Source organism: Leptonotus elevatus, chromosome 12 (assembly GCF_054856555.1).
Source record: "Leptonotus elevatus isolate MCC_2025b chromosome 12, RoL_Lele_1.0, whole genome shotgun sequence".
Lineage (NCBI taxonomy): Eukaryota > Metazoa > Chordata > Actinopteri > Syngnathiformes > Syngnathidae > Leptonotus > Leptonotus elevatus.
In genome coordinates this window covers 4,777,882-4,790,857 of record NC_141250.1, presented here as the reverse complement: position 1 = coordinate 4,790,857, position 12,976 = coordinate 4,777,882, and the positions used below count along the sequence as shown (strand labels likewise).

Sequence of the window (12,976 nt, the reverse complement as noted above, 5' to 3'; positions counted from 1 at the left end):
GTGTAATTTGTATCCTGGATTAGATTAATGCACATACTAGTGTTTTAGATTATATCTGCGTGTGCTAATTTTTTGCAGTGTCCTGCAGCTATCTCGGTTGCCTCACAATCTGATTTTGAGAGTTGTGAATTTTACGACGTCTTTTGCGGGAGGCTGTAGTCTGATAGTCCTTATTTATGAGCTAATGGGGTCTTGGTGTGTCTTCCCTTTGATGTACCATGCGTGTTTGTAAAGATCTGTAGATCTTTGCCAAAATGAGGGAGAAATGAACAAAAGGACAGTTCATGTTTAAGAAATTAACCAATGTAGACGGATTAGAAAATTAAATACAAAATTAAAAGGTTGTGGGTTAGAAAATTAAAAACAAACTTAAAAACAAAATTAAAAAGGTTGTCGGCCTACACTCCAATTGACAGGGTGAGTTTGAATGGGATAATTCACAGTTTGAATACGAAGAAATCTACAGGGAGCAAAACAAGAGCGGAAGAAAGGTAAGTTTGCAGCGGGAAAGAGGAAAATATCGCCAATGAAGGTAATTATATTATATTATATATTTTATCTCAGAAAAATGTAATGTTTGGAGCCCAGTGTTTGCAAAAGAGTATATATGATATGAATATATGGGAACTTTTCCCAGGATGTCACGGTTCGGCCGGTCGTGAGATTATGGGATAAGATTATATGATATGCTAGTAAAATGATTCCTTTCAGGATGGTGAAAGGCACAGTCATGCAAATTTAAAACAGTAAATGTCGAGGTGAAAAATTACCTACAATTATATGAAATCTATTTGAAAAATAAATATTTACAAGCTCTGTCTGTGTATTAATGAATGAGCGAATGTCATTCAACTCAATCAAAGGCTGGGCTCTATTTCAATGTCACAAAAATAGATATTTTCCTGTTCCAACAGCACAGTACCTACGGATCTTAATCAAATAACATTTACTAATCCCAACTAACAAAAACTATCAGGGTTTTTCCTCCAAATAAAATTTATGTGAGTTTATGAGAAGACTAAATGAACATGTTTCGCTCTCAGGTTGATGACGGAAAGGAGAAGGAGACAACATTTCACAACTGGTCTACAAGGCTGCCGGAAACGTCCCAGGCTCAGCTATCTTATCAACTGATGATCATCAATCTCATCACCTCCAACTGGGAAAACAACGTCAGCTGATGTCCCGATGTCCAGTTCCGGAGCTGCCGTTTGAGGATATCATTCAACCTTATTGAACGGAGGTCAAAATCAAGTGCCTTTTCGTGGGCAATCATTCCACGAAGAGTCACATTTTCGGGCAGAATAATCCCGGTGACAGATCGAAGAATTTGGGTCGTCTACCTCAGATTCTTAAAGAAGAGAAAAACTATTGCGACACTCTTTCCACTCAACAAAGAACTTCATCACAAGATGGCTGAGAGAAGAGAAAACATCTTCAAACGCTGTCACATCACATCACTTCTTTCAATGTTAATCTGATTTGGTATTTTCCTTTAAAAACAATGTCTTAAGGTGTTGAACTCTGAAGAGTTCAAATGAGGGAATGTTAGATTATTAACATTGTTTTTCTGTTTCCATTTATATTTTGTTCCCCATATGTTAGTTAATCTATAGTCTTTGTTCTCTTCCCTGGGGAAGTAAGGTTTCTGATTCAATCTAAATGAGGGGATGTCTGTAAAATGCAATCAGAGGTCGGTCCATAAAAATCCCTTGTGCGAGAAGGCGCCAGGGGGCCAATTGTTTACCCACATCTTGAGTGGATTAAGACAGGAACTGAAGTAAAGATAAGAATGGGGGGCTCTGTCTGTAGGGGCAAAATATACTTCTTTGCAGACAAAGGGGGTGGGAACTGTTTTTGTATAAATGTATGAGTGTACTTTGAGAATGTTACATTTTTTTGGACCAGAGCTGTTTGAGCCTAGTTCTAAAGATGTCTTTCAGACTCTGAAATAAAGCTGGCAAACTTCTCCACAAGACTTCAACTTTGAATTTTATTTGAACACGCAGAAATGAAAGAAATGATTTCCAACAGTAGCCATGTGCTGATGTTGTGAATGGAACCGACTGGCCATGGCAGTAGAAGAAAAGAAAAATACAGACATGTCTTTTACACATTTGAGAACTATTTTAATATGTGGAAAAGTGGCATAATGTTTTACTATAAGAAAAAATAGCATAACGTTATTACAGAGACTATGTTGTAGCGTTAGTTTGTGATTGTTTAGGCAATGGTTATTTTGCCGTAACCGTCAAATCTCCTGCGAACGTTACTTTGCCGTGAATGTCTCCGATTTGCCGTGAATGCTTGTAGACATTTACAAGCAGTTATGAATAACACAAATGTGCACATTTAGGCCACTGCGCGGTCGCAACATGCAAGACCACTTAGCGGCCGGTTAGCATCACAAAGTCATGTCAACGAGGTGGCGACCTGCCTGTCACGGCAAATTAACCACCGCAGATTGTATCTTGACAAAACAATACGCAACCGCTTCATATTATTCAACCACCGTCTGCTTCATCATATCTGACCTCTTGTAACCAAACAACCTCCACACGACAAATGGAGCTCACACTTTAGGCACTAAAAATACACCAGTCACGGAAGTTTAATCTGTCCGTTTGAAGCACACATTTAGAAAGGAGGAGAAAGCTAAAGAAGTCGCGGACAGACTTTTTTCGTACCTGGTTGAATTGTAGACAGGTTGGGGATGCATATTATTGATAGAAAACCCCACTAAAGTGCATTTTCATACTATGGGACCTTTAAGTCATTGCACAAACCAATTTTGTGCAGTGATGTGATTTAACTTCACAGGTGATGTGCTTGCTTAAAGGTGATGAGGTGAATCAGGGAATTTTACTCAAGTTTAAGTAAAAAATAAAAGTTTAATAGCCTCAGTATGGGTCATTGAGCTATCCGTTGAGAAATCACCATGCCAAAAATTAAAGAAATCAGTTTTATTGATGAACACAGAGCAGGAGAAGGATAAACAAAGCCATCAAAATGTTTTCAAGTGTCAAGAACTGGAGTTAGAAGTGTAACCCAGTGTGTCGGGGTGGGGTGCCATCGGTTGGGGCAGACCGCAGTATAGAGCAGTGCTACAGTCCCCTGTCCGTGTCCCCGCCACCACATACACTCACTGACATGCCTGGGAGGTGGGTGGATCGGAGCGTGGGGATATCATTTCCCTCTGCTCCGGTTCACCTGCTCCCAATTTTAATGCACCACACACACACACTTGTATATACACTGGTTGGGGTCACATTCAAGGTTTAGGGGTAGAGTTCGCCAGTCGGCGAGCTGGCGGACTCAGTAACAGGGCTTAGCTTTCACTAAGAACGCTGGAGTGCCGACCGGGGCCTTTCCCCGCTGGGCCTGGGGTTCGGGGGTGCCGACCGTCCTCCGGTGCCCCCATCCCCCTTCTGCCCCCGGTGTTCCGTCCCTCCACGCGGCAGGGGGTGGGGTGGGCGCGGGTGCCCTCTCCGCTCCGCTGTCCGGCCCCTCTTCGGCGCCGATGCCTGGGTGCGGGGGGTCCCCGGGGGCTGCCGGTTGGTGGTGGGGCGGCTTTGTTGGGGGGGGTTGGTGGGGGTGGCGAGGTGGGGGGTGTCTGGGGGCCTGGGGGCGTCTGGGGCTGGGTTGGGGTGGATGGCGGGGGTGAATGGGGGGCAGGGGGGTCGTGGGGGGAGTGGGGGCTGTGGACCGGTGGGGTGCCTGGCGGGACTGCAGTGCCCCGTCCTGCTGCGTTGGTTTGGGGGCGCGGCCCGTGTTGGGGTGGGGGGCGCTCCTGCTCCTGGGTTTGCTCTCCGGCTGGTGGCCCTGGCGGGGCCCGGGGGTTGTCCTTTGGCGCTGCCGCGGCCTGGGGGACCCTGAGGTGTTGCGTTTGCTCTGTCCTGGCAGGGGTCGACGGCTCCCCTCTTTAGTGGAGATTTTCATGCATGCCAGATCCACCACACCAGCATCTATCGAAACCCAGACACAATCTGCTTCTTCCTCTGGTCGTTGAATCGGTGGAGGCTGGTGTCTGTGGATCTCACTCTGCTTCGTCTGTCCTTCCTTCCTTTCTTCAGTCTCTCCTTTGGTCTCTTGAGGTCTCCCTGATTTGTTGGAATTTAGATGTTTCTGGGGTTGGTGAAGAACTCTGGTTGGTGGCCCGGTGGGTGGTGTCTGGTCGGTGCTGGATTTCCCTTTCCTTTCTTTTCTTTGGTCCTTCCTCGGGTCTCCTGACATCGGTGTTCGGTTTAGGTGAACGGTATGGGATTTTTTGTAATAGGTTTTTGGTGAACTAACGAATACACACACACTCACACGCACGCACGCACAAGAACTGGAGTTAAAAGTGTAACCCAGGGATTCAATGACAGACACACAGTCCAGAGGTAGGAGGCGAAAGATTTCAAAGGCCCTGGAAAGAAAACTTGTAAGAGATGTGTCTAAAGACCTCAGAGCAACGGCCAAGACACTGGAAATGACTTGGCCACATCAGGACTCATAAGCCGCGTTTCCACCGCAGGACGTTCGGGTATGGGGAGGGGGACGGGACTAACACAGGAACCGTCCTCTAAATTGGTCCTCTTGTGGCGTATGTCTCCAATGGGGAGTACGACCCTTTCGCGACGTCACGTGTTTCGATCGACACGTAATCGCTGTGCAATGGTTTCTCCCGTGACACCACCTGAACGTAATCGTTGTGCGACGTCACCCAAGCGCGTCAGAAAACTCAGAACAACGAGGAAAGAGGAAAACATTGAAGGCGAAGAAGCGGTTGCCGTTTTTCTGATTTTCATGTTTGTGTACATGGCGTGGATGGAAGGTTTGAATGAGAGGAGTTTGTGCTGCAGCTAGCAGAGAAGGACAAAGCCCTCAGGGACCTGCTTTCGAAGAACTGCTGGGTTTGGGGAGCTGACCAAGACCAAGCTTTCAATAGACTGAAAAATTTGCTCTCATCCACACGTGTACTAGCGCTAAATGATCCGAGCAAGGAGACTAAGGTGTTGGCGGGCGTACTTCCTTTGGGTTAAGAGCGGTGCTTCTGCAAAAGTGGAGTGATGAATAGAGGCCTGTATAATATGCATCGCGTTCTCTGACAGCTGTGGAACAGAAGTACGCACACGTCGAAAAGGAGGCCCTTGCACTCACTTGGGCATGTGAACACTTTAGAGACTTTCTATTAGGACAGCACTTCTCCTAGGGGCTCAAGCTTTGGACGCTCTGCCATCATGCATACAGTGCTTCAGGATGAGGCTCATGGGATACTCATACACAATGTCTTATGTTGCTGGAAAGAACCTGTCGTGAGCGCCGGTGCGGGCGGAAACAACACGCACAGACAACGAGCTCATAGAGAGCATAAATATCTATGTGGACAACATCATGGACAATTTTCCAATGAGCACCACGTACATGGACACACTGAGGGAGAACCTTACAAGAACACGAACAAGAACATAACAAACCCAAACCAAAAAACAATCTTAACCCAAAACATGACAGAACCCAAGCCCCCTCCCACCCCCAAGGGACGTCCCAAAAGCAAAAGCAGTCCAAAACAAAATAGTCCAAAAAACAGGGCGAGCGGAAGGGGTCATGGAAGGGGAAACATGGCCCACCCATCAGGACCAGACAAGAGGGGAGTCCGGACGCCAGTCAGGAGGGCGTCCCAGACGCCAGACGAGAGGAGACTGGACGTGCGAGTCAGGAGGGCGAACCAGCCGCCAGATGAAAGGGGCCCGGCGGGTCGTTCAGGAGGGTGTCCCGAATGCCAGACGAGAGGGGATCCCGTCGGAACAGGACCAGAGGGCGGCCGCATGGCTCGCCCTTGCCTAGTTCTTCGCCTCCTTTGAGCTAGGGCTTGTACTTGGGTTAGCTGGACAGTGCTTAGCTGGACAGTGCTTGACTTGACTGTACTTGGCTTGACTGTACTTGGCTGGGTTGGCTTGGCTGACTGGATGGCGGGCTGAGACTTGTTTGATTTGGCTGTGGCTTGGGTTGACGTGGCTTGGCTGTGGCTGAGGCTGACGTGGCTGGCAGCGTTGAAAGCTTCCTGCTGAGTCCGGTCTTGGTTTGTCCATTCTGTCATGTTCTGTCAGGGATGTGGTGGTGGAGGACCCAAATGCAGGGAAGCAGAGGCGAGAAGACAAAGATGGAGTCTCTTCCTTCACTATAACTCTTACTCAATTTCTCTTCCTATCTACACCATGATAGAATAACTTGAATTGATTGACAACGAGGAAGAAGCAGATTGTGTCTGGGTCCGGACCTCAAGAGACCAAAGGAGAGACTGAGGAAAGGAAGGAAGGACAAACGAAGCAGAGTGAGATCCACAGACACCAGCCTCCACCGATTCAACGACCAGAGGAAGAAGCAGATTGTGTCTGGGTTTCGATAGATGCTGGTGTGGTGGATCTGGCATGCATGAAAATCTCCACTAAAGAGGGGAGCCGTCGACCGCTGCCAGGACAGAGCAAGCGCACGGCCAACACGGCCCGCGCCCCCAACCCAACGCAGCAGGACGGGGCATTGCAGGCCCGCCAGGCACCCCAACGGTCCACAGCCCCCGCTCCCCCCACGACCCCCCTGCCCCCCCATCCACCCCAACCCAGCCCCAGCCGCCCCCAGGCCCCCAAACCCTTCTTGCTTGGGGACCCTTGCTACGCCACTGCCTGTAGTTACAGTTGATGGACAATGAGACAATCACCATGAGATGACGTTGATACCCTTTATTTATGGGCTGATTATGTGTGGGCTGCTACCTGCGTTTGTTTTGGTTGTGACGATTTTAACAGAGGTAATTGTCTTCAATTAACTTTTTTTTGTCTCCTCAAGGGGGGGTACACGGAGGCAGAGGAGGCGTGGAGAAGAGATAAAATTAAATTTAACAATGGGACATGTTTGTTAATGTACCAAATATTCTTTATATAAAAAATGATTGTGTTCAGTGGGGAATTTTTTATTTATTTACCCAAATACTGCATTTAAAAAAAGGACATTTTAGAGCTGTAATTTTAATACTGTGATTCCGTGACACAGCAATATTTTTGCTCACTGTTATCATACCGTCAGAATGTAATATATTTATAGTCAGGAACCCAGTTGCTGCCAACAGGATCGAGCAGATTCACCTCTAATGGGCACTAAGGGTTAATATTCGGATTCACTGCATGCCAGTGGGTTAATTCTATAGGTGCTGTCCCTCTGTTGGCTGCTGGGTGGCGGCTGCGTCTTGGCCGCTCCCTGGGTCTCTTGGGGGGTGCTGCGTTGCGGGGCTCTCCCTGGTGTCCGGGGCGGCGCTGTCCGTCGCTCTGGGCCCGGCGACTCGGTTCGGGGCCTGTGGGCAGCCGGGGTGTCTATATTGTCGCTAAAGTGGCTCTACCCTTGAATTTTCTCTGCTAATGTGGCTCTTGTGTAAAAAAAGTATCACAGGTCTAAAGCATTAATTGCTTTAAACTTTGCCTCGTGCATTGTTGTTATGAGTATGATCATTATTTTTGTAATTAGCATTGGTAATATACTCTAAACGTTATTACCACATGCCATTTTAAACCACAGTAAATTGCAAATCCACATTATACCGACATAAAAGCATCCAATCTAATATGCTCATAAAAAATAAATTATGTAAATAAATTATTATATATTGCACATGCATAATATGGTAAATTTACCATTTACATGCATAATAGACTATATTTATCAGTTTTGTCATTTTTGTTGTAAAACTATCACCACTTTTTGTATTTATTTTTTATTTTGAAATTAATATTATTGTTATTATTATTATCATTATTATTACTATTATTATTATTATTATTATTATTATTATTATTATTTTGTAAGTGTATGTATAGTCACAGACAGAGGGGGAATAATCTTGGCTAGGGCACCAAATACTGCATTGCAAAGTTGTTGTGAGGCTGATCCTCCTTGATAGCTCACATCTCATGTATTTGAAAAGAAAAAAACAGCAACAACATGGGCATCAGGACTGGGTTGTAAGAGAACTTTATTATATTTACTGTATATATAAATGTATTTACCTCACAAATATGCACGATCGGTGAAAAGCTTTCGCATTTAGTAGCATGTCACGTTTCTAATGTCACTTGTGTTGCTGCTGGTGTTTGGAGGAGTGCCGGGCTGATGGCTGAGGAACAGTGTGACTTCATAGGATGTGCTTTTGCACTTATGAACAAATGTTAAGTGAATGTGATTTTTTTTATTTTGCATATTTGTCTAGTGCAGGGGAAGGCACGTTTGGTCCTAGAGACCAGAGATAGGCAAGTTCGGTCCTAGAAAGCCGCAGTCCTGCATGTTTTTGATGTCTCGCTCCTCTAACACAGCTGAAAGGCTCCTGCAGAACGAAATTATGAGCCTGATGATTTGAAACACCTGGGTTGGAGGCAGGAGACGCCAAAAACATGCAGGACTGCGGCTCTCTAGGACCGAACTTGCCTCTCCCTGGTCTAGTGTAACCTGCCTCTCACTGAGAGACAGCTGGGTTAGGCTCCAGCATACCTGCTACCCTAGTGAGGTTCGGAAAATGAATGAATGAATGAATCATACAACAATAAAACCAATACATCTCAAAGACAAAACAACAAAGCTAATTTAAAATGTGAAACAGGATGTAGAAAATGTATTGTGGACATCATGACATGTGAAAGCACTACAGTATGTTGATCTGGCTGGAATTAGGCTGCAGAATCTGCAGTTTCATAATGAGCTTGATGGATCTTCTGAACCACGGATAGCAAAGGGCATAGATCAGCGGGTTCAAACAGGAATTGAAGAAGAACAAGTAGGTGGGGATAAAGGCTGAAGCATTGATCAAAATGTACTGGCCCGAGATGGTAATGCAGAAATAGGGCATGATGCACGCAATAAACACCACCACCACCACGCCGAGGGTCCTGGCTGCCTTCAGCTCAGAACTTCTGGCAGGCAATCCCTGCGAGCGCTGCAATGTGACAACTCCCACGTGGAAGCGGAAGCGCACAGCCCGCGCATGAGACACAGCCACCACAAACACTCTCGTGTACAGAACCACAATGACTGTGAGCGGGCCTATGAAGGAGATAAAGAGGTCAATCATACCTGCAGCATAACTGACCGCAATCACACATTTGCCTACACAGGTGTTGTACCTGCCTGGCTTTTTTAGAATATCCATAAAACACACACAGTGGAAGACAATGTAAATAAACCAGCATAGCAACATGCTGAATTTAACTCTCGTTTGGGTGATCTTGACGGGGTAATGCAGAGGGTGACATATAGCCACATAGCGGTCAATTGATATGAGCAACATGTTTCCTACTGAAGTAGACGTTACTATGAAATTTAGGAGACAGAATATAGCGCACACAAAGTCACCAAAAAACCAACAACCTTCAAAAAAGAAAATCTGAAACAACATGAGAAAGCCCACCAAGAAGTCAGAGGTGGCCAAAGAGAGCAGGATCAGGTTTGTGGGGGTCTTCAGTTGCCTAAAGAGAGAAAAACATTCATTATTATTCCTGGAATTGGTCAAAGTGGAGTTAGAAACACAATGCACTCACTTGTAGTGAGAAATTGAGATGATGACCAGCAAGTTAAGAGTGATGGTGATCAGAGAGATGGCCGGCAGCAGCAAGTAGCTGAGAGCGGTGACGGAGCGAAGATGTTGTGTCTTCTTGCAGGATGTGTTGACGAGCAACGGGAAGCACAACTCGGCTTGGTCCGTCATCTTCATCATCATGGAAAGCAGGAGACGAACAGCCCCTCAACTCGGTCAGCTTTTCTATGGTGACAATGTTCAGATGTTCTATACTACAGTTTCTTTTTCTCCTCCTCCTCCTCCTCATCACCACCCTTCCGTACTTTGTCAGTAATCTTTGGGGATCCAAGGCAGAACGATTTCCTACTATTTTTTATGCAACTTGACTACACTGAGAGGACAGAAAAAAATAAATATTATTATTATTATATTATTATTTATATAATTAAAACATATTACAAGGGGTCAAAATGTGTTTTGAGGAACAAAAAAAAAAACACTTTATCGCGATTAGCCTACCTTCCTGGAAGCTAGCAATATCCCTGGTACAGAGACCGTGATGTCCACGCAATGAGGTTTCCAATAGACAAGCCCAAGGACCTGCACGGCTGCACGACAGCACCTCACGCGAAGCCAAGTCAAAAACATTGAAATGATAATTGCAAATTACACTCATCTGCTTGCTGCCTCCTATTTGTTCTGTTTTGCTTTTATTCTTTGTGTTTCATGGGGAAAATGACAGCCGGAAAATAAGTCAACAACAGCATTTGGCTTGCGTAGTAGTTCCCGCTTTGACGTCATCAGGTTCTTGAGTTCCTGAAGTTTAACACTGAGCATTTTAAAACCGCTGAACACCGTCAGAAAACAACCTTAAAATCACGACTGGGTCATTTTGCGGGGATATTTTTACCGTTGACATCAGTTTTAAGGAAATAACTTGAAGTGCTAATGCTCGATTCAATGCTGGGGTCTTTGAAGCAGAGCAAACAAGTTCTCTGTGTGAAGTTATATAATACATGTCCACATGTCATGTCAACTATTGTTCTGTAGGAGCTCATCCCCGGAGGTACAAGTCGTCATTAAACTTTCAACTGTTCTCTTGTCCTTTTGTATTCACCGTGTCACTAAACACTTTAAGACTGGTTCACATGGCAAATTTTTAAATTGTTGGCAGACATCCAAACTCTGAGAGACAGACCCCTCACACGACAAGAGAAAAAATCACGAGTATAAACAGTTTTGAACATACAGTGTGTGGTGTGCGGCCACACGGCACACACGAACCAATTTCATTCATGAATGTTCCAGGTTCGACAGGAAATCTCGCAAAACTTCTCGAGATGACTTCAAAGTAGATAAACATGGAGGACTAGTGGCGATACTTCGTAGTTTGTTTTTAGCTGAAAAAAGCAAAATCAAAAGAACAACCATCATCCTCTGAAAATATCAAAACAATCGCCACTGTATTTTGGATTTCATAGGCATTAAGCTTTTTCCTCCCCATGGACATTCACTATAGAGAAAAAGCTTAACATGGTTTAGAAATATAGACCAATCGCCACCAAAATTCACATGCACGCCTCTACTTATGCCAGTGCTTCTCAATTAGTTTTTGTTACGCCCCCCACAGGAAGAAGAAAATATTTCACCGCACACCACTCCGCCACAACTATACAGTAAATAATTTAATTTGGCGATAAAATTGTTGTAAGTACGCATCTGCAGAGGAGCTAATACTTCTTGTGCATCCTTTGTCAATGAGAGTGCCACTGCCACCTACTGTAGTGAATGTGTGATTACACTTTATTATAGTAAGGCAAAAAAAATAATCTGAATGGATGGATGGACAAATGCCAGCAGCACATACACACACGAGAAACACAGCCATGTACCGTCAGGGTATAGAATACAGTATACAGTACACATTGGTTGTGTTTTACAACAATATGTATTCATAATTTCCCATGTCCTACTTCATTCGTCGTCCTTGACTACCACTTTCTTTTTGTGGATTAAAAAACGTGATGCAATACAACATATTGTATAGGGAGCCTCAATTCGCGATCCAGGCTGTAGTGAGTCCACACATTGCGAAGCCAAGTGTGGGGGTGAGTTGCCTACTCTTATTGCCAACTGTAATTTTATGCGACGGTCCAGTCCAAATCGGGTTCAGGATCATTGTGCCCTGTGTAGCAGGCCTTAGCAATAAAGCAACATAATGCAGCAAGCCACACAACACATGCATGGACAAATTGGTACAAAACAAGAAACACAAGAAACACTTCTATTGTAACATATATTTGTCATTTATCATTAAAGCATAGTTGCAGTACAATGTGAAATTATTTATTTATTTATTTATTTGTTGCCCTTAATATTGATGACTGACTGTAAGTTCTAATGAAAAGTAAACACTGCACTTTACACATCATTTTAGATTAATATTGTGCTCTTTTTTTTTTTTTTTAAATGCTTAGTTTTTGCCTTCAAAGAAAGTAATGTGGTAACTACTTTACGTGGTTGAGAGGTGCTCTAGCGCCCGATATTGACTGACCAGTCATTCAGTTGCTCTGTCTATATGTGGCTCGAACGCTTTCTATCTTTGTAATATAACAAATGACTTTCAAATGACAGTATTTAATTGGAAGTAACTTGCTCAACACTGGCGGTCACACACTGAAATGTTACATAATGTGACAATATTAGTGCTGTCAAAGTTAAAGCGTTAAATGATTAATTAATAAAAAAAATTATCACATTAATCATGTATTAATGCAGATTAATCACACTATTAATTTCGACCACAGATTATCCTTTAACTTGACAGCGGATGGCTACATTAAATGTAGCGCAGTGTGTGTTTGAGCAATAAACATAACTACATGCATTCAAGTAAAGCATTTAATAAATGTTTCGGTATGGCATTCAGAATATTTCTTCATGTCGAACGACTGGGGTCATTTTTTTTCTATTTTAAATTATGCAAGTAATTAACTGATTAGAAAAAGAGGAGGATGAATGTGTGCAGTGGATCAAAAAATGTTGAAAACATCCTCATAACAATAAATGTCAAAACAATTAATACATAACTGGTGCTCTTCAAATTTGACGGGCAAAAAATGTTGATAAAAAAAGCCTTTTTAATTAAGCGATTAATCGTGATTAATCACAATTCTAAGATATGATTAATCCGATTTTTTTTTAATTAATCGTTTGACAGCTCTAGACAATATACAGTATTTTTGCAAGTTACATAACAATGACTGCAACTTGACAAGTGCTGTTAAAGTTAATTAGTTTTTCACCTTCCACTTGCGATAATTGGCAGCTTCACAACCATACAATGACAACAACACTTTTGCAATGGAATGTTGAGTGACACGAGACAATTTCCAAGCATTAGTCTGCAAACTAAAAGACACACGACAACAAAAACAG

At 43.9% G+C, this 12,976-nt stretch overlaps 1 protein-coding gene across 3 annotated transcripts; it reads right to left on the bottom strand.

The window, feature by feature from the left end:
• Positions 1 to 8,464: 8,464 nt before the first annotated feature.
• LOC147164304 (trace amine-associated receptor 13c-like) lies at positions 8,465 to 12,812 on the bottom strand. 3 transcript variants are annotated; one of them, XM_086091112.1, is made up of 3 exons: positions 12,794 to 12,812; positions 9,561 to 9,735; positions 8,465 to 9,488 (listed from the first exon to the last, which is right to left on the bottom strand). In XM_086091112.1, the coding sequence occupies exons 2-3, from the start codon at positions 9,731 to 9,733 to the stop codon at positions 8,669 to 8,671; spliced, it is 993 nt and encodes a 330-aa protein (XP_085947238.1). In that variant the 5' UTR covers positions 9,734 to 9,735; positions 12,794 to 12,812; the 3' UTR covers positions 8,465 to 8,668. The 3 variants fall into 3 exon arrangements, with proteins under 3 accessions (XP_085947238.1, XP_085947239.1, XP_085947237.1); XM_086091113.1 differs by having other exon boundaries at positions 8,465 to 9,489; positions 9,655 to 9,735; XM_086091111.1 differs by lacking the exon at positions 12,794 to 12,812 and having other exon boundaries at positions 9,561 to 9,766.
• Between the last annotated feature and the right edge of the window lie 164 nt (positions 12,813 to 12,976).

Bases quoted from the DNA above. Each gene is read 5' to 3' on its own strand.
- LOC147164304 (XM_086091111.1), bottom strand. From the start codon at position 9,739: ATGATGATGAAGATGACGGACCAAGCCGAGTTGTGCTTCCCGTTGCTC. The intron at 9,489-9,560 runs GTGAGTGCATTG...TTCTCTCTTTAG, and splicing joins ATCTCAATTTCTCACTACAA to GCAACTGAAGACCCCCACAA.